This window comes from Heteronotia binoei, chromosome 12 (genome assembly GCF_032191835.1).
Source record: "Heteronotia binoei isolate CCM8104 ecotype False Entrance Well chromosome 12, APGP_CSIRO_Hbin_v1, whole genome shotgun sequence".
NCBI lineage: Eukaryota > Metazoa > Chordata > Lepidosauria > Squamata > Gekkonidae > Heteronotia > Heteronotia binoei.
The window spans coordinates 63,025,262-63,046,996 of NC_083234.1; the positions used below are offsets into that span (position 1 = coordinate 63,025,262).

The 21,735-nt window shown below is 48.9% G+C and overlaps 1 protein-coding gene across 2 annotated transcripts in view; it reads right to left on the bottom strand.

Moving 5' to 3' along the window:
• Positions 1 to 10,126: 10,126 nt before the first annotated feature.
• The window catches only part of WHRN (whirlin), a 183,763-nt gene continuing 172,154 nt past the window's right edge, over positions 10,127 to 21,735 (bottom strand). For both annotated transcript variants that reach the window (XM_060251358.1, XM_060251357.1), the window contains 3 exons: positions 18,607 to 18,785; positions 14,788 to 14,910; positions 10,127 to 10,508 (listed from right to left, as the gene is read on the bottom strand). In XM_060251358.1, the coding sequence (XP_060107341.1) occupies positions 10,326 to 10,508; positions 14,788 to 14,910; positions 18,607 to 18,785 (485 nt within the window). In that variant the 3' untranslated portion in view covers positions 10,127 to 10,325. The remainder of the gene's footprint in view (positions 10,509 to 14,787; positions 14,911 to 18,606; positions 18,786 to 21,735) is intronic.

A 21,735-nucleotide genomic window follows, 5' to 3' on the forward strand; every position in this document is an offset into this window, starting at 1 on the left:
CCCAAAACTTGGCTAGACAATTAAACAGAACATAAGAGAAGCCATGTTGGATCAGGCCAACGGCCCATCCAGTCCAACACTCTGTGTCACACAGTGGCAAAAAATTTTATATATACACACACACTGTGGCTAATAGCCACTGATGGACCTGTGCTCCATATTTTTATCTAAACCCCTCTTGAAGGTGGCTGTACTTGTGGCCGCCACCACCTCCTGTGGCAGTGAATTCCACATGTTAATCACCCTTTGGGTGAAGAAGTACTTCCTTTTATCCGTTTTAACCTGTCTGCTCAGCAATTTCATCGAATGCCCACGAGTTCTCGTATTGTGAGAAAGGGAGAAAAGTACTTCTTTCTCTACTTTCTCCATCCCATGCATTATCTCGTAAACCTCTATCATGTCACCCCGCAGTCGACGTTTCTCCAAGCTAAAGAGCCCCAAGTGTTGTAACCTTTCTTCATAGGGAAAGTGTTCCAAACCTTTAATCATTCTAGTTGCCCTTTTCTGGACTTTCTCCAATGCTATAATATCCTTTTTGAGGTGTGGCGACCAGAACTGCACACAGTACTCCAAATGAGACCACACCATCGATTTATACAGGGGCATTATGATACTGGCTGATTTGTTTTCAATTCCCTTCCTAATAATTCCCAGCATGGCGTTGGCCTTTTTTATTGCAAACGCACACTGTCTTGACATTTTCAGTGAGTTATCTACCACGACCCCAAGATCTCTCTCTTGGTCAGTCTCTGCCAGTTCACACCCCATCAACTTGTATTTGTAGCTGGGATTCTTGGCCCCAGAAATTCTACTTCTCCAGTAAAAAAAAAGAAGTAACATTTTGTTAGATCTTCTAACTTGATGAAGAGTTCTGGGGAAGTTGGAAACTTTCACCCTGTTGCATCACTGGACCGAGATCTTGGTTTTCCAGGAAATTAAGCCCAGATTCAGATAGACAAGTCTACCGTGGCATTAAGGCTGCTTGGAAAGCAGGTGAGTTTATTTTTGCCTCTCAAAGAAGGGCAATCCGGTTAGCTCCTGGGCTTGGAGCCCTGTTCCCTTCGGTTGCTTAGCGAACTTGCAACTAACAAAACTTCGCAGCGGGCGATGCCTCTTTCCCCAGGATGTATCCACAGCAACGAAGGTTCGATTCCAGCCGGGGGAAACACACGCACCAGCCCGACAGCGGAATCTCCTAAAACTGCTACATTCTTTACATTTTTTTTAAAGGTTCCTTTCTTCAAAAGGAATGAAGGATCTGGCTCGCTGAAATCATTTGCCTTTTGAGAAATCCATCGCAAGCAGACTCAGGATTAAGAAAGCGAAAGGCGTCCGAGTTTTACCCTTGCGCACGTGGGTAGATTTAAAATCAGGGGGGACGGAAATCTTCAGAGATAGAAAAGGAGGATCAGAGAGGAACAGAATAGGATCCCCCCCCCCACCTTGCTGGATCGCCAGCCCCTCCTTCCCTCCCCTGTGGCGCCAGTCACTCCCGATCTCCCGCCAGAGTGTAAACACAGAAAAGTAGCAAAGGCAGAAAACCAAAGGAGAAGGCGACACAACAGGGTCGAGATGAACCCGATCTGCGCAAGCCTACCTGCTCATTCGGAGTAGCGTCTCGCCCCGCATCAGAGTGGCTTCTTGTCTTCCTCCAGCCTCAACTTCAACCGAGATGCAGCAAAGCAAAGCAAAACTAAAGAAAAAAAGACAAGCCCTCCTTCTCGCCCTTCTTAGTCAGTTTCCTGGAGTTGCAACTTAGGCGCTCACAAGAGTCCCCGTTGCGAAGCGAGGCAGATGGCCGGGGCTGCAGGAGGAGGAGCGAGCGGGTCATCAGCATAATGGGAGCCCCTGGGCCAATCGCAGGCCGCGGAGGAAAGGCGCCTTCCAGCCCTCGTTAGCAGAAAGCAGGACTCCTCGGAAGGCGCAGCTGCCGCCGCGGCAGGACTTTCCACGCTATTTGCATCAGCCTTGAGCAAGGGGCCAGGCAGAGTCGCTCGGAACGGTGGGGATGCCGGCCTGGCTCTGCAAAGCACGTGGGTTGCATATCATTAGAGAGCTCCAGCCCCGATCCGGCTTCATGATTACTGAGAAGTCCCATGGGGTGGCCAGACTTGCTTCACGTAAGAGCAGCACAGAATGAACATCAGATGTTTGAGAGCAGGGAGGAGAGAGGGATTGAAAGAAAGCAACTTTAACTTTAAATGCATTATTCAAGCTGCTGGCTGGTTTGGAGAAGTGATTTCAAGAGAGAAATGATTTCTCCAAGCCAGCCAATGGGGTGGTAGGGGCTTTGGAAGCCATACAATATGTTTGGTGTAGTGGTTAAGTGTGCGGATTCTTATCTGGGAGAACCGGGTTGGATTCCCCATTCCTCCTCTTGCAGCTGCTGGAATGGCCTTGGGTCAGCCATAGCTCTCGTAGGAGTTGTCCTTGAAAGGGCAGCTGCTGTGAGAGCTCTCTTAGTCCCAGGTACCCCACAAGGTGTCTTGTGGTGGTGGTGGTGGGGGGCAGTAAAGGAGATAGTGAGCCGCTCTGAGATTCAGAATATAGGGCGGGAATATAAATCCAATATCACCAATATCATGTGTAAAAGAGCCGCACATGGCTCCTGAGCCACAGTTTGGCCACCCCTGTGCTAGAGTGTTGAACTAGGATCTTGGCGATCAGGGTTTGAATCCCACTCTTTGTGCTTCCTCCAAAGCAAATCCCATGGATGTCTCTGAAACTTATTCCTAAGTAAGACGTAAAGACTTTTGAGCAAAAGAGCTTGGAAGGAAAAAAAATAGGGTCCAAGACATGGGATGTCCTCATTTAAATTTTCTGCCATGGGAACCCACATATTTTGTGCCCTTTTGCGACTGCTTGAAAAAAAAAAAAGAAACCTGGCTGCTATATTTCTCCTGTCAGGTTACTGTTGAAAATGTAGATGCAGTTCCCAGTGAAAAAATGCTGCCAAACTGAGTTACATTGCTCTTGCGTTCTTTATGAGAGAGTGAGCATTGAAGTCCGTTGAAACGCTGCTAAAGCTGCAGTACTGCAAAGCTCTCTGCTCATGACCTGAGTTCGATCCTGGCGGAAGCTGGGTTCAGGTAGCCACAAAATAACAGAGTGGCTGCACAGCGATAGACCAAAACAAAAACAATTGTGCCAAAAACAATTACAAACAGCCTCTATTTCATTAGAAAAATTTATCCACAGATGCCCTATGAACAATATATTCAACAAGGGGTAGGTTCTGTGACAACAAAGTCCATCAATTCATGTGGCAACAAAATTGCTCCTGAGTAGTTGAGGAACCAGATCCCCTCAAATATCCTTAACTTGCCTGTCAACTTCTTGGTACACCTTTCACATCAAGATGCTCATAGAGCCAGTCCTGTTCTTAAAAAATGTAACACTACAGGTTACACACAAATTGCCACACTGAACACAGACCAGAGTGTATGTGGTGTAACGTGAGCAACGTGAACTGAAAGACGTAAGCTGAATCTTAGTGTTGGTCAAAGAATCATAATATTCTGAGAGATTTAATGAGAACTGGCATGCCTTACAACAGGGGTCCCCAACCCCTGGTCCGCGGACCGGTCCCGTTCTGTGGCCTGTCTGGAACTCATCTGTGAAGCCTCGCCGCCCCCGTCTCTCCTCACACACCTCTACCACCACTCTCTTTTTGAAGGCAGAAGAAAGGGTGGTGAAGCATCGCCTTCCCTGGCTCCTTAAGGGCTGACCCCCCCCCCTCCCCGCACCGATCTTGGCTGGAAAAACTTTTGTAGCAGCGGTCAGCAACCCGCTGAAGAAGCAGCCCTGCCCTTGCCTCCTCTCCACTTCCTTCCTGGGTGTGGGAAGGAGGTGGGGTGGAGACAAGGCGGCACCGCTTCTTCTTCTGCTACAAAGGTCCCCCCCCCCCCGGCGAGATCAGCGGGGGGGGGGGGCAGTCAGCCCTTAAGGGGCTGGGGAAGGTGAGGCTTCACCGCCCTTTCTTCTGCCTTAAAACAGCAGAAATGGAGGGTGGTGGAGGAGGCGCTGGGCCGAGAGATGGAGCAGGAAGGCTGCACGGCCGCAGAGGGGGTGGCGGGGAGGCTGCACGATGCTGCAGGGGGTGGGGATGAATTTGGTGCCCCCACCCTGCCAGCCCTGGGGCTGTGTTGGGTGGGCTGGCCCTGGTACCGGTCTCCAGCACCACAAAGGTTGGGGCAGCCCCATAGCCAGTATTTGAAGAATTGGGAGGCCCTGATTTTTTTCAGGGGGCACATAGTGGCCCCAGGCTCCATGACATTCTCTCCTACCACTGCTGAGGAGGAAAGCTGCCAGCTCGCTGCCATACAGACTCCCCCCTCCCCACAGCTGTCCCAAGGTGATCCCTTTCCACTCCTCTTCCAGCAGCTCTGGTGGGGAGCCACTCAGAAGTTTAGATATGTGCCGCATGGTCTCTTGACCTTATCTGTAGCATGATTCAGCTAGGCAACCCCAGCGGGACAAGGGGCGGGTGGAAGGTGCCACCAAGTCGCAACTGACTTCTGGGGCTACAAGACCTCCAATTCAGATTTCTTTCTATCGGAGGGCGAGCCGAGGCTGCCCAAGCGCAGCTCCCACCCTCGCTCAGGTGGCCAGCAAGACCAGGCCAGAAAACCCCTGCAGGAGAACATCACCTCTCCATTGATCCCCAGCCCCAGACTGCAGCCGGGACCTCCACTTGTGTGCGCCAGCCTACCTTACCCTGCCCTGTCTGCAATGGAGCCATCCGCCCCCTACCCCCGCCGCTCCACTTGAGGGCCAGAATGGCCTCTTCTTGCAGGCGCCCTCTAGCCCAACGTCAGTCCAATGTGGAGCTTAACTTTTAGTCCTGGGCGCTGAAAGTGCCCCGTTGTTTCTGCTTGCTGAGGGGTCAGAGATTTCTTCCAGCCCCGAAGCAAGCAGAAGGAGCTTATCTTTCAGTCCTGGGCTCCAAAGGTGCCCTGTTGTTTCTGCTTACTGAGGGATCAGAGAATTCTTCCAGCCCCTAAGCAAGCAGAAATAAGGTGGAGCTTAACTTTCAATCCTGGGCTGAAAGTGCCCTGTTGTTACTGCTTGCTGAGGGATCAGAGATTTCTTCCAGCCCCTAAGCGAGCAGAAGCAACAAGAAGCTTAACTTTCAGTTCTGGGCTCAGAAAATGCCCCGTTATTTCTTCTTGCTGAGGGGTCAGAGAATTCTTCTGGCCCCTAAGCAAGCAGAAGCAACTGTGTATGATCAGGTCCCCTAAGCAAGCAGAAGCAATGGCATATGGTGACGGCAGAATGGAGAAGGATGCAGCCGAGGCACTGGAGGCTGGTTAGGGGCCCCAAGGAAGGGGGCCCTGCCTAGCAGTCAGGGGGTTGTGCCCCCATAGGCCTCCTTGTAGCTACGGGCCTGGGTTGGGGACCACTGCCTTACAATGACCACAGGAAAAATGCCCTATAGGTCCACTAGATGGCGCCAATTGATCAGGTAAATCTGTTTTTACTAACATATCTCTTAAGTTTCTGGTCCGTCAATAGCAGGGGTCTCCAACCCCCGGGCCGCGGATCAGTACCAGTCTGTGGCCTGTTAGCAACCGGGCTGTGAGCTTGAATAATTATTTCATTATATATTACAATGTAGTAATAATAATAAGAAGAAATTGGATTTATATCCTGACCTCCACTCAGAGCAGCTCACAATCTCCTTTACCTTCCTCCCCCAAAACAGACACCCTGTGAGGTGGGTGGGGATGAGAGAGCTCTCCCCAGAAGCTGCCCTTTCAAGGACAACTCTGTGAGAAGCTTTGGCTGACCCACAGCCATTCCAGCAGCTGCAAGTGGAGGACTGGGGAATCAAACCCCGTTATCCCAGGTAAGAGTCCACACACTTAACCACCACACCAAACACTTTAGAAATAAAGTGCAAAATTGTATTATCCTGAAACCATCGACCCCCACCCTCCAGTCCATGGAAAAGTTGTCTTCCACAAATCCGGTCCCTGATGCCAAAAAAGGTTGGTCTGTAGCCGGTTGGTCTATAGCCAATTACCGGAAGTGCCTCACACCCTGGAATATCAGATCCAATGGTGCCTGATTATATTCTTTACAGATAGCGCATGATAGGAGTACTGTGTAGACCATATCACATGAATATTAAATATCTCAGAATATGAAGATTCTTTATGGCAAAACTATAAAGAGTGAATGGGTTGCCCTAACTTGCCTTTCTTTGGCAAGATCCTAAAGAATACACACAGTGTTTCGTTCTTTATTTTTCTCTTCATTTGTAAAGTTTTGTAAACAATTGTCATTTGGTTGAAGAAAAAGCAACTTCTGGAAAAAATATCAAAATATAGTTTTGAATTGTTTTTAAAAGCTATTGAATTTGCTATACTCCTCTGTAGCATAACTATTTTTCTCATGGTGCATTAAGGTTCCAAGTTATATTTAGGCCAATTTACCTAATCTGCATCCAGCAGCACATAAGAAGGCCCAGGGGACTTCATTTCCAGCCTTTTTTATGAAATTCTCATTTTATGCATTTAAAGCCAGCTAAAAATAAACACCTTTGTACTCCAGGTGCTTTGAATTTTCCATGCCGACAACTGTCAGGCCTTCCCTATGCAGAAGGCAAGGGACAAGAAATGAGACAGGAAGCCATCTTTGAGGAAGGGCTGGAGCTCTGTGGTAGCCCACCTGCTTTACATCCAGAAGGTCCCAGGTTCAATCTCTGGCACCTCTCGTTAGAGGTTATCAGATAGCAAGGGTGAGAATTAGGAAAGATCCTTTTCTGACTAGAGCCTAGAATCCATGCTGAACGACAGGGACCGTTAGTATCTGGCAGCTTCAGGTGATGGGAAGATAGGGTTGCCAACTCTGAGGTGGGAAACGCCTGGAGATCAGCAGGGAAGAACTTGTCAAGGGGAGACTACTCACTGAGGTATAAATTAGGGTTGCCAAATGCCAACCTCCTGGTGATGGTTAGAGATCTCCTGGGGTTACAATTGATTTCCAGGTGGTGGAGATCAGTTCACCTGGGGAAAATGGCAGTTTTGGAAGGGAACTCTACGGTGTTATACCCCATTGAAATCCCTCCCCTTCCCCAAACCATGCCTTCCTCAGGCTCCACCCCAAAAGTCTCCAAGTATATACCAACCCAGAGCTGGCAACCCTAGGTTGAAGTCCATGCAGCCCACCCTCCAAAGCAAACATAAGAACATAAGAGAAGCCATGTTGGATCAGGCCAATGGCTCTTCATGAATATAGAAAGATCATCAAAGCCATCCAGTAATACATGGCTGATGCAGTTCTATCCAGATTAAGATTCCAATACCCAGCAATAAGAGCTGCACAAATCCTGCAATCACAGAATTCCAATCTAGGGAATGAATGGTTGTGAACATGGATGAACATATGGACATATGAAGCTGCCTTATACTGAATTGACCCTGGGTCCATCAAAGTCAGTATTGTCTACTCAGACTGGCAGCGGCTCTCCAGGGTCTCAAGCTGAGGTTTTCACACCTACTTGCCTGGACCCTTTTTAGTTGGAGATGCCGGGGATTGAACCTGGGACCTTCTGTTTACCAAGCGGATGCTCTACCACTGAGCCACCGTCCGTCTCCAATGTAAGCAGTTCCACCCAAAATCCATAACCTGATAAACACCAACAAGAGGCATGCAGGATTTGACTAAACCTAACGTAAACCTTCCCAATTCCTCTTGTAGACTGATGAAGTTTGGAGCTGTCCGTGCTTTCTCTGTGTTGGCACTCTACCCCCTTCTGAAATCGGAAAGGAAGGCTCTCACCCTTCACAAAAATGTGTCAAGAAGACTTATTCTGAAGGGCTTCTAGGTAGCTATCTAGTTGCAGAATATGGTGACTTGATTTGCAAATTAAGGACAATAATATGGATTTGAAAAAACAAGGCACTGTATTCCTTAACTAGCTACCCACAATAAGTGAACATGGCTTGCCAACCTGTGGACCCTTCTCTGGGAGAAAGCCCCAGTGAATTCAGTGTAAGGTTGTTCAACATGTGTGCATTGAGGGCTGGCATTGTGGGGTATCTCCTGAGGCCCACAGCCTGGCAGAGGGCCCCCCACCAGCCGAGAGGCATGTGGCTTACCAGGTAGGGAGATCATCCCAAAAGTCTCTGCAGGCTTTTAGAGGCCGCCCAGGCAATCTCTCATTTTGTGCCAAGAGAGATGTCTGAAAACCCCTGACCTGGATAGCCCAGGCCATCCTGCTCTTGACTGATCTCAGAAGCTAAGCAGGGTTGGCCTTGTTTAGAACTTGGCTGGGCCACAACCAAGGAAATGCTGGGTCACTACACAGAGGCAGGGAATGGCAAATCACCTGTGAACGTCTCTTGCCTTGGAAACCCTACAGGCTCACCCTGTCAGCTGTGACTTGATGGCACTTCCCACCACCACCAGTACCGAGAGGGCTTTTGGAATCCTCTGCACAACAGATAAGCCAGGATAGTATGATTATAGTGATGTTCAGGGGTGGAATTCTAGCAGGAGCTCCTTTGCATATTAGGCCACCCTTCCCTTGATGTAGATAATCCTTCTGGAGCTTACAAGGCTCCTTTTTTGTAAGCTCTTGGAGGATTGGCTACGTCAGGGTGTGTGTAGCCTAATATGCAAAGGAGCTCCTGCTGGAATTCCACCCCTGGTGATGTTGCGGATGGGAGGCAGAGGACACGAGTGAGAAGTCTGGGGCAGTTCTAATAATGAGCTGGTGATTACAGGCAAGGTTTGAACCTGGCCCGTAGTGCCCTGTGGGGCCCAGCCTCCTTGAGGATATTAAGGGCCCCCTCCCCAAGCCTTGGCTTCCTCCTCCCCCTCTGGACCCCTCACCCCCATTGCCTCAGCACGTGAAGCAGGTGGCAGCACCGGCAAGCTCTCCCCTGAAGCGCTCTGAGCAGAGTTGGGTGGGCAGCCAGCCCCACCCCTGCTCCCAGCAACCCTTCGTCCGGCCATGAAGAGCTGGGGGCTCCGTGTGCTTCTTTGTTTTCCACTGCCATGAGCCTGAATGGTAAGTTCTTGGATGAGTGGCAGGAGAGGCCCCTTGATTGCACAGGCTGCAAGGGCGGTTAAGAGTACTTTCGGGGTGCGTGGAGAGAGGAGGGTGGCTGGGACATGTCTCCCTCAGCCAGCGTGTACAAGCCGCTCCCTTCGGGGAAGGGCACAGGAAAGCAGGGAAATGGGGAGGGAGGGCAGAAATACAAATCAGCCTTCTTTTGAACTTCGGAATTGGAAGTTGATCACTGCAGGCTGAGCTTCAGGAGAGGTAGAAGGCGAATCAGAGCTTACGTGCAATTTAAATCACACATGGCCCCCTCCACCTGTGACTTCTAGCTACGGGGATGGTTTGAACCGCAGTGTCCTGATTCAAAGCACAGCTGCTTAAGCCGGGATGCTGCAGAAAGGTCCCTCAGAGGGGAGTCCCATCTGCCCCTCCCCCCGTCTCTCTAGGCTTTGAATCCCTGTTCCTACAAAAACAAACCAAAGAAAACCCACTACTTGCCTTTTGTAATATGTTTGGTTTATTGAAAAATTAAAAGCTCAAGCTCTCTCATGTATAAATACAATAACATTGCTGGCCGTTGACAAGGCATTCTCCATGGCTGGATGGATGAATGGGAAGGCAGAGGGTAAGAACCTCAGGCCAGGTGGGCCAGGCAGATTAAGTCCCCTCCCCCCCAAAAAAGGGCTCAGAGCACCAGCCTTGCAGGTGCTTCCCCCTGGTGGCTACTCGCTCCTCTAGCAGCACTTTGGAAGCAAGGGCGGGGCAATGCATGACTCCTCCCCCTCCCCCAATTCATTGGTTCTCTGTAGCGGCCACAAAGTGCTTCTGTATGGGCTAGCGGCGGGGAAGGGGACATCTAAATGGGCTGGCAGGGTTCTCGCACAGCTCCCTGGCCCAGTCACTCTAGCACAGGGACAAAAGGGCAGAGGACATTGGACCATGGTTTGCCAACCAGGCAAAGGTGATCTATGGAGGGAATTGTGATCAGAATGTCACACTCTCGTTTCTTCTCCTCTTTACTCCCCCAAACTTTCCTACCAGGCTTTTGAGTCTGAGGGTGGCGGCGGCGGCGGCGATGATGGGGTATCTTAGCAGGAACAGTGCCTCCAGCACAACCCCAACCCCAAACCTGTCTCACTGGAAATCCACGCATGGCTTGTGCTGGCGGCGTCCATTCGTGTGCTGTTGGACTTGGTGTGGGAGTCATCCAGGTGTCGTGACTGTGCGCGTGTGCTTGCGCAGTGTGTCAGAGCCCTCTCAAAACCCCATTTCTCACGCTCTCTCGGCTTCAGAGCCTCTCGCTGTCCTGTTCCTAAAGAGCGACGTTGAATTCGGTGACCAGGAAATCAACATAGTCCTTCTCCTTCGACTTAAAGGCCTCGGCGATGATGCGGGCCGCCTCGCGGTGCTCTTTCCCCCGTAGGGGCACGCTGTTCACCTCCAGGATCACGTGGCCCACCTTCAGCTTCCCGCAGTTGTGGGCGGAACCTCCTCGCTGGAGTGCGTCAGAGAAAGAGAGAAGAGATAGAAGGAGGTGACACCGGGAATCAGTTTCAGCTTGTTTGGATGAAGCAACTGCGATGGCAGTTTACCGGGCAGACTAATGCAGGGATCTCCAGTCTTTTTTGAGTATGTGGAAACCTTTGGAATTCTGACACAGTGTTGTAGGTGCAGCAGCCCTAGTGTCGGGCATACTCAGTAATCCCTTTTCCTCACCATGTGGGATGTTCCGCCTTCCCCCTTCCACCGAGCTGCTCAAAAATTGTGTTCCTGTGGGTCAACGGGCAGCATAGGGACACAGGGAGAGCCTGCAGCGGGAAGGGAATTGCCGCTCCCTCTTCTGAAGACTTAAAAGACTTTAAGTTAGGGTGTCAAACTCATGAGGGCCAGATCTGATATAAATGAGACTTTGTTGGGCTGGGCCATGTTAGGTTGGGCCAGGCCATGTGTGTACCTATTTAAGATTAGGTAGCAGAGATATAAATGTTGCAAAGGACACAAACACAATGAAATGTTTTTTGTTTTGTTTTTGTTTTTTTAAAAAAACCCTTAAAATATGCTTAAAACATTAGCATGTTGATATTAAAGGTGCTTTCTTTGTATTTCTCCCATGGGATCCAGGAAACTGGGCAAAGGAAGCTCTGGCTCTTTCCTTCCTTCCCCAGAAGGGGACCAGAAGGGGGAAGGAAGAAAGGCTTGGCTCAGTAGCTCTGTTGTGCGATTGAGAGGGACTAGGAAAACAAGCTCAGCCGTCCCCTCTTCCTCTCCAAGGGAGGAGCCTCAGCCAATGGAGAAAATAGAGGCTTTGCTCTGTAGTCCTGTACGACTGAGCAAGTCTGGCAAAGCAAGTGGTGATGCAGAAGGAAGCAAGAGAGAGGGAGAAGGAAGCAGATGTCAGCCAGTTGCTCAGGGGCCTGATAGGAGCCCTCAGGGGGCCTGATTTGGCCCCCGGGCTGTATGTTTGACACCCCTGCTTTAAGTCTTTGGAGATGTGTGGATGGATATCTGCCAATAACCTGCAAATGATCAAATTTTTACCTTCTTTTTTTCTGAAGTCTTTAAATGCAGCATCATCTGTGATTGGGAACGTGGTAAAACCCAAATGCGGAGGTATTGACTGGACCCTCTGCGTAGGAACTTGGGATGTCCAAATGCACCTTGTATTATTTCTGTTTATATTTATTTCTAAATCTGGATATTTGTTTATATATTTTAGTCATCTCCTTTTTGCTATTGGTATTGCAGATTACTTTGCATTGCCTCTGTGTGTTTTATACACAACTGATAAGGCATTTGGGTTGGATCCCGTGGGAAATCCCCACTTGCCCAACAGTCCTTGCAGAAGTGGAAATGCAAAAATTTCTCATAATCTACTTTCACTTAGTGAACTCCTTGCTACCTTTTCCACATGTGCAGGGCACAGCAGAAGGTATTTCCTCCAATCAAATTTCAAACCCCAATTAAATGAACTCACGTGAGCCATCGGTTTTACATTCCAGCACACCCGTACAAACACTGTTATTTTGTTGAACATTTATATTAAAGCGTTTTTGTGCGGCTGCAGTTGATGAGCAAGCAGAAGTGCGCTCGCACTCGGCACATTTTGTTTTCCACTCATGCACCGCTGGATCCAGCTCCTTATGGGTACAGCACATCTACAAGATTATGGAGAATGAGGATTGAGCGATGCGTGAACCTTGTTGGCAATGCTTATATTTTATAATTTATTGATACTTCCAAGCGAAGAGACAAAATGAACAGAAATGGGGATTTGAAGACTGAAAAAGGAGGGATAGGAAATTCCCCCCATGAAGCAAACGGCCAATAAATTCAGGACAGATAACAGGAGATTTTTTTTTTCCCCACTTGAGTCATTCATTTGTAATTATGGTCAGCGAATATAGAAACGGGAGTTTTTTTGCTTCGTTTGACATCCCCTCCGTGCTCTCTTCTTCCTGGCCAACGTTTTCATTGTTGTTTTTATGTCTTTGTATATAGTTCAGCTCTGCTTTTGATTGTTTTAATGATGGGCACGTGTGTGTTTGGGTTGGTTTTATAAGATTTCAAAATGTGATTTTATTATATACGTTTTAACGTGTCAGCTGCTTTGGTGACCCCCGTGAGGGGAGAAAAGCAGGATAGAAATTTTGCTTAAAGAAATGCAGCGATGACCTGGAGCACAGGCAGCTTTAAAGGGGGATTAGGCAACTTCACAGAGGAGAGGCCACCTGATGGCTACCCACCCTTGAAGACCAAAGGGAACCGCTATATTCTGAGCCAGTTTGGTGTAATGTTTAATGGACTCATATCTGGGAGAACCGGGTTTGATTCCCCACTCCTCCACTTGCAGCTGCTGGAATGGCCTTGGGTCAGCCATAGCTCTGGCAGAGGTTGTCCTTGAAAGGGCAGCTTCTGGGAGAGCTCTCTCAGCCCCACCCACCTCACAGGGTGTCTGTTGTGGGGAAAGAAGATAAAGGAGATTGTAAGCCGCTCTGAGATTCAGAGTGGAGGGTGGGGCACAAATCCAATATCTTAATCGTCATCATCTTCTAAACTTCCCACTACTAGTACCAGGCGGCAAAATCAGGGGAGCATCTCAGCCTCTATACCATATTTGTTGGCCCTCCAGGGCAACTGTGGACTAGATGGGCACTGTGGACTAGATGGACCATTGGCCTGATCCAGGGGGACACCTTCAAGTCATCCTGAAGGAGGATTTGCTTGATTTTTGGCTTCTCTCCTGAAACTGACGTTCTGGCTTTTGGGCACAAGACCCCCTTCCTGGGGGCACCAACGTGGCCTGTGGGGCTTATGTTACTATGGGTTGCTCTGCCCGTGTGATCATTCCAGAGCCCGGCTCAGATCCATTGTGCGCGCCCAACATTCCAAGCCCTCCCTCGACATCACCTTGTCTCTTTGAAATATACCCGCAATGAAAGCTGAAAAGATGCAAAACGTTCCAGTTCTGATTGGCAAATTACACTCGATAGTCTTCCGCGTGCACAGATTAGCAGCTGCGATCACCCGTGTCACCTATTAGGCAGCGATGCTCACAAGGGGGCTTCAGATGAGTGATTCTTCAGCCTCCAGGCACGACAATTCAAAACGCACATGTTTAAAAAGTGGCGAGTCGTTGTCTTTCGGCCTGCCTCTCCCTGAACCTGAGACTGCTTCAATTTGAAGCCAGGTATGCCCCCCCCCCCCCCATCGTCCTGTTATAATGAATGAACTTTGCATTTGGTTTGCCTCCATCTGCTAGAAAGGAGAAATGGCCAACTGCTGGTGGCCGATGGGCTGGATTTGGCCACAGGGTGGGTGGTTGCCAACTCTAGCTTTGTTGAGGATCCCAAGAGAGAAGCAATACTGGGACAGCCAATTAGTGATCCTGACTAAAAAATGAGAGTAGATAATACAATTTTTTTCTACTCATATTGTTTCCCTTTTATTACTTGCCAGGCTCCTTTAACCTGATAGAATTAATAATGATTCACACAATGCACGGTGTGCACAAGTCCCCACACCTTATCAGGCAGGTGTAAGTTGTGGGTTCTTGTCAATTCTCATGTGTGTGGTGTCCAATTTGGATCAGGACTCTGGTGTGCATGGAAAAAGGAGCGTCACTCTCACACCATTTTCCCAACCTGAAAAAGTCGAGGGTGGGGAGGGCGCACTTGGGGTTTTGCAAGGATATAACCCGGGTTTTCCCAAGAGACACCACCTGAGTGGTAACTGAGGAGACCCTGCAATTCACATCTGATCCCAGACCCAGTTTGTGCACTCCATGATGTGTGAATTGGTCCTACATTCCAAACTGATGTCTCAATTTTGTACCCATGGAATTAGCACTGGCCAGACCAAGAAGCCAAAGGTGGAAGCCACAGTTTGTATGGTACTCCGGAACATGATCGCTTCATCTCCCCTTTACCCCATTTCCTTAAGAAACTGTCTGTCTTCTCTGACAGCTAGAGTGGACTTGAGGTTTTGAAAGTGATCCAGAATAACGATCTTCTTCCGCCTGCAGGTCAACAGTCCAATTATTCTCCGGAAAGTGCTGCACAATTGCTGAGAGCTGCCTGCCTCCCCCCCCCCCCACTACCATTCCCCCAAGCACCATAGCAAGATGATATTTGCTAAAATATCACAAACCAATTTGGAACTCCTGGGTGTTGGGAGAGTTCTTTCCTTTTATTGCTTGCGGGGGCAATCAGCAGCTCAACTACACCGTTCAGGCAGGGAGTTCACTCATCAGTAGAGCTGATCTCCTCCTCTCTTACCTGTATGGTCACTATTCGAGGCAGGGGCTGTCGAGTGTTGGCTCCCCCCTCAATGGCGATGCCGAGGGTTGGTGCGGTCTTTGTCACCCGGATCAGATGGGATGTTGGCTCCAGGAGGCCTGGCTGTTGTCGGAGGCAGAAGAGAAAAAAAAGAGATCTCCTGCACAGTGTGATAGCATGCTACAAGGTGTCAGGGATAGAAAGAGGAGATCTGAATTGAAGTCCATTTTTGGCCATCCAGCCCACTGGGTAACATTCCCTTGGCAAATGATCATCCCACTCAACATCTATGGATGGAGGGAAGCTCTGCTATATTAAATGAGATTGCCAGCCTTATGAACGAATTTGGGATTTCAGTCCCAAACCCAAAACAAAATAACACACAGAGACCAATTTTGCACTCACCTTACGCCGCTCTCACATTCATCTTCTCAGCGTGGTTTTCCTACGGTTTCCCACTATCTGCCCTGGGGCTGCAGGAAGAATCATTGTTTTCATGCAGCAAACAAACTGCTAAAACCAGTTTCTGTTTGCTGTGCGAAAACACTGATCCTTGCTGCAGCCCCGGGGCAGATAGTGGGAAACTGGAGGAAAAACCACGCTGAGAAGACAAACGTGAGAGCGGTGTAAGGTGAGTGCGAAATTGGTCACACATTTAAAAATAAGAAACAGAACTAAGAGGATTCTGCAGATTTGTTGCAGGAGCAAACAAGAAAGACACTGAAATAGTGCATGATGGAGGACAGAAGTTAGCATTGGAGCCTCAGCTTTGGAAACTGTTATTTAGTAATTTTAAGGTTTTATCTGTTTAGAAACTGTTATTTATTAATTTTAAGGTTTTATCTGTTTTATCTGTTTTAAATGTTTAACCCTTTACATGCCTAAATATTGTTTAATTTTTATGTTGGATTCATTATTGGAAGCCGCCCTGAGCCATTCGTGGGAAGGGCGGGATATAAATTCTAAATAAATAAATAAAATAACAAGGCTGCTTCTGAGCATGTGCAGAATATATTTGCCTTTCGCCACCTCGTTCAAGGTGCTCAGAGGCACTTGTTACTTCACGCAATCCAAGCCTTGGTATCTAATGTATCTGTTGTACCCCACTGGTACTTCAGGTAGACACTACAAAGTGAGCATGCACAAAATGCATTTCTCTCATCCAGAGTAAATGTAGCAGTTGCCAGCCACTGTGAATTAAGAGGTAGGATGAAACTTTCAGATTCCAGGCAGGTGTGAATTGTCCATTGTCTTGTTTAGTCAAAGCATGGACTCATGCTGCCCTCTGGTGGCCAAATGCATCTAACATTTTTCAGCTTGCATTCCGTCTTCAACTATGGGATAGGGAGGGGAGCTTTAAATCAAGGTGTATGGAGAAAGTATGGAGAAACAGAATAGTTTCCAATTGGCAAAGGGGTCAGAAAACAACGTATTTTATCTTCTGTCTCTTCAGACTATATATAGAATGCATCAGAAGGAAAGCTGGATTAGATTTAGGTAAAGGTGGACTGCAAATTGGTGCCAGGGATATTAACAACTTGAGATATGCTGGTGACACCAATTTACTAGCAAAAAACACTGAGGAGTTGAAATGGCTCTTGATGAAGGTTAAAGCAGAAAGGGCAGAGCACGATTACAGCTGATTGTCAAGAAGACAAAAGTAATGATCACTGACGAATGATACAATTTTAAGGCTGATGATAAAGAAATTGAAATCGTTCAAGGTTTTCTATTCCTTGACTCCATCGACAACCCAAAGGGAGACTATCAGAAGGGCAGCCATGAAGGAGCTAGGAGAGATTCTTAAGAGCAGGGGAGGAATTCTAGCAGAAGCTGCTTTGCATATTAGGCCACACCCCTGATGTAGCCAATCCTCCTGGAGCTTACAAGGCTCTTTTCTGAAAGCTCTTGGAAGATTGGCTACATCAGTGGGGTGTGGCCTAATATGCAAAAGAATTCCACCCCTGCTTAAGTATAAGGGTGTTTTGCTGCTAGCAAGTGAGACTGTCCTACCTTGCGAGCAGGCTTAGGGTGGCTTACGACACATCATAAAACCATAAACAACAGGGCAATTAAACAGGATTAAAATGAAATAATGATTTGAGTTTATTGAAATAATTTCAATATCAAGTTAATTCATGCCATAGTAGTCCCTGTTGCTAGGTATGGGTGTGAAAGTTGGCCAATGAAGAAAGCTGGTGGGAGGAAAGTTGATCCCTTTGAAATGTGGGGCCGGAGGAAAGCTTTGCAGATATCCTGCATCACCAAAAAGACAAATCAGTGAGTTCTAGATCAAATCAACCCTAAACAAGCTTAAATGACTGAACTGAGGCTCTTGTACTTAGAATCATAGAATCACAGAACTGGAAGGGGCCATACAGGCTCCTTTATGGCCTGTATGAATTAATGACCTCCAAAGCAACCTACCATTAGCCGCCTTGCTCAGGTCTTGCAAACCAAGGTCCATGGCTTTCCTGATGCAGTCGACCCCCTGTTCAAGGCAGGATCAGCCTAGGGCATCCCCAACAAGTGTTCATCCAGCTGCTGCTTAAAGACTGCCGGTGAGGGGGAGGTTGCCACCACCCTAGGGAGCTGATTCCACTGTTGAACAGCTCTTACCATAAAGAAGTTTCCCCTTATCCAGCCAGCACCTTCCCACCCTTAATTTATACCCATTCTTGCAAGTCCTCTCCTCTGCTGCCAACAGGAACAGCTCCCTGCCCTCCTCTAAGTGGCAGTCCTTCGAATGCTTGAAGAGAGCAGTCATGTCCCCCCTCAACTTTGGTCACGTTACGTGAGACAAGACTTGATGGAAAAGACAATCAGGCTAGGTTGAAGTTGAAGGCAGGAGGGAAAGAGGAAGACCCAACAGGAGATGGGTCGACTCCATCAAGAAAGCCATGGACCTTGGTTTGCAAGACCTGAGCAAGTCAGCGAATGGTAGGTTGCTTTGGAGGTCATTAATTCACAGGGCTCCCATAAATGGAAGGCAATTGTATAGCACTTCGGATGCATACACAGGGCTAAGTTGGAGGGAGAAAGGGAACTCGTTCCCCAAGAAATGGGAGATGGCCTCGGAAGAAGGCCTGCCCTATTGGGTCACAAAGGACTCTGGAGCGATCTCCATTTTCCTGGCGGTGGAGATGATGGAAAGCTTGGAGCAGAAGTTGTCTGGTTCCCTTTTGCCTGCCTCACTGACTGCACAGGCAGCAGGAAGTTGTGGCAAAACCAACACACATGCAGGCAAACCACACAGAGCCAGATGAACAATTAGGCCAAGTAGGCACTGATCTATGGGCCCCCATGCCTTTAGGGGACCTGGGACAGCTTTCCTCCCTGGTTTCCACCTTGTTTGCAGCCCTCCCAGCCAGCAACTGAGCTGCTCTTTGCCCGACTTGCCTGGTGTGGCTGCTGCTGGCGTCAAAGCCATGCTGGCCTCTCTCTGCCTCTCCCCTGCAGCTTAGTCAAAGGGGCTTTTAAGAAGGGGCTTGCAGGAAGCGATGAAGGCCATGGGCAGTGGGGTAGGCGCTGGGATTCTGAGATCATTTGTGACAGGGCCCCCCAAGATTTCAACTGCCCGGGGGCCTCCACAGGGTTTAATCCAGCACTGTAATCACATGCAGCAAATCTGCACCAAATGAAGAAATAAAAACCAAGCAGGGCTGGAAGACTCTCTAATGTCTCAGCTATGCTTTGGAAAGTAGACCCAGCAATCCAGAGCTCTGAAACCCTGGTAGGAATTTAACGGAGCACTTTGACAGCATCCCTGGGAGGTTCCGTTTCTCTTCCTTCAGCCTGCCACCTCCAGCAACATCTTACCGGTTTGGGGAGTGGTTCGGCCAGCCCGTCGCTCCTCAGCACTTCCTGGGGGCTTCTGCCCTTGAGGGGACCTTGCAGCCGGCTCCTGTCTTTGGTGCTCAGCTCTGCGTCCCCGATGTCCACGCCGCTGTCTTCACTGAGGGTCTGCCCACTGTCAGAGAGCTGGGAGAGAGTGGAGACTGAGAGCAGAGGAGGACAGGAAATGGTGGTTAGCGAGGTGGGATGGGCTGCTCCCCAGCAAGCAGGCTGGGGAGATGCTAGACACAGAACAGACTCTTGTCCCCGGTTCCTTTCTCCACACAAAAGCCCCTGGCAGGCCAGGGTAGTTAGGGTTGGCAGCTTGGGGCTGGGAAATTCCTGGAAATCTGGGAGTGGAGCCTGGCAAGGACAGGGTTTGGGGATGGGAGAATCCGCTCTCCAAAGGAGCCATTTTCCACAGGACAACTGATGGAAAGCCAGGAGAGCCAGTTTGGTGCAGTGATTTTTCTTTTTTTGAAGAGCCCCATGGCACAGAGTGTTAAAGCTGCAGTACTGCAGTCCTAAGCTCTGCTCACGATCCGAGTTCGATCCCCAGTGAAGCTGGGTTTTCAGGTAGCCAGCTTGAGGTTGACTCAGCCTTCCATCCTTCCAGGATCGGTAAAATGAGTACCCAGCTTGCTGGGGGGGAAGTGTAGATGACTGGGGAAGGCAATGGCAAGGAAAGGAAAGGTCCCCTGTGCAAGCACCAGTCATTTCCGACTCTGGGGTGACGTTGCTTTCACAACATTTTCACGGCAGACCTTTTTATGGGGTGGTTTGCCATTTTCTTCCCCAGTCATCTACGCTTCCCCCCCCAGCAAGCTGGGTACTCATTTTACCGACCCTGGAAGGATGGAAGGCTGAGTCAACCTTGAGCCGGCTACCTGAACCAGCTTCCATTAGAATCAAACTCAGGTCATGAGCAGAGGGCTCCAACTGCAGTACTGCAGCTTTACCACTCTGTGCCACGGGGCTCTCTTAGGCAATGGCAAACCACCCCATAAAAAGTCTGCCATGAAAACGTTGTGAAAGCAATGTCACCTCAGAGTAAAAAATGACTGGTGCTTGCACAGGGGACCTTTCCTTTCCGTTTTTTAAGCATATGATATGTTTACTGAAATTTCCAAGTTGTACAGAACTTGTTGAATGAAGTATCAAGTAGATTAATTCCACATATAATAAAATTCTACCATGCATAAAGTACTATAGTATATATAACCTTGCAGAACATCTTATTTAGCATTTAAGATAACGTCCAGTTTGCCAGTCGATCAATCAATAAACACATTCATACATATAGATGTTTATATGTATAAATAAATATCCTATTAAGGGTAAATTAACTGATAATTGGGTTAGAGTTATTGACTCTTAAGTCAAGAATATTGCCTTACTCCATCCCAAGCCAATGGTGTAGTGGTTAAGCGCATGGACTCTTATCTGGGAGAACCACTCCTCCACATGCAGCTGTTGAAGTGATCTTGGGTCAGTTGCAAGTTCTCACAGAGCTGTTCTTGAAAGAGCAGTTCTTTCGGAGCTCTCTCAGCCCCACCTACTTATACCTGATGCCAGCATTGCCTCAGGCGACCACCAGCTGGGGCTGAAGGAGGCCTTTGGGGTGTAGGGGGCCTTTGCAGTAGGCGGTTGGGTCCAGCCACCTTTCCCACTCCTAGGTCCCCTTCCCTTGTGCAGTCCATCGGGCAAGGCTTTTGTTCATGTCAGTCCCAGGATGCCATGGTGGGGGAAAAGTTGGTTGGATCCAGCCCAGCATGCCTGGCTCCGCGTGTCTCCTCTGCCGTGTCCCCCCTCTCTCCTTCACAACATCTTCACAGGCAGACCTTTTTTCCCCTGGCCCTTGTCCATCCCTGGTCTCTAGTCTGGTCTGAAATGGCTTAGTGTTGAGGTCATAGACCAGATGGCTCCTTTTGAGGCTGCAGAAGGATTCCCTTTTCCAGACCTCTTTGTCTAAACCAGGGGTGGCCAATGGTAGCTCTCCAGATGTTTTTTGCCTACAACTCCCATCAGCCCCAGCCATCTGGAGAGCTACCCCTGATTCCCTGCAAGCAGAAAACTTGCAAGGGCTAAGTGAAACCTCTCCCTGATGTATTAATTTAGCTTTAATTTGCAGAGAGTTTTGACACAGAGGCATTAAAAATGTGACCCTCCCCACCTTCAGCTGCTGTGGTACAGCCCATTCTATCACCCCTGATAATGTGGGTAGGTAGGGCAGTAACAAGGTGAGTTTGGGTGCCCCTCTACCTCTGGCACCCTAGGCAGTTGTCTAAGTGTACCTAATGGATGGGCTGGCCCCCAGTGGGAGGGCCTTTCCTTAGGATACGGGTGTGATCTCCAGCATCCCCGGGGGAAAAGGACATCAAAGCAGCAGGGGTTGGGGTGCCCAAGGCCCCAGGGAACAACTGCCCATCCAAAAAATACAGAGCTGGATGGACTCAAGATCTGGCTTGCTGTGAAATAGCTTCCTTCATCCCAAAAGCTAGTTTTCACTTTAAGGAGAAGCTGGCTGGAAGGAGATGATTCACGACTTTTAACACGTAGATCTAGAGACACATTGGAGGCTGCAGAGCCCTGCAGGCTGCAAATTATTCATGTCTCGCCCTTGGGGAGTGTTGCTGACTAATAAGTAACATTAACGGTAATCGTTAATTCCTACACAGTCATCACATGCAATTTGCAGGTCAAAACTGGAACACCCGTTTGCATCTCTTCAACTTTTCGCAACTGATGTTTTCCACAAGAGGATGGAGGGGAGAGGGGACCCAGACTCTGGTATGGCTGCAGCCATGCTCTCTGCGCACCGTCTCCAAAAGAAGAAGACCATAGATTTATACCCCTCCCTTCTCTCTGAATCAGAGTCTCAGAGTGGCCTACAATCTCCTTTATCTTCTTCCCCTGCAACAGACAACCTTTGAGGGGGGTGGGGCTGAGAGAGCACTCCCAGAAGCTGTGTTTTCAAGGACAACCTTTGTGAAAGTTATGGTTGACCCAAGGCCATTCCAGCAGCTGCAAGTGGAGGCGTGGGGAATCAAACCTGGTTCTCCCAGATAAGAGTCTGCACACTTAACCACTACACCAAACTGGCTCTCTGTTTGC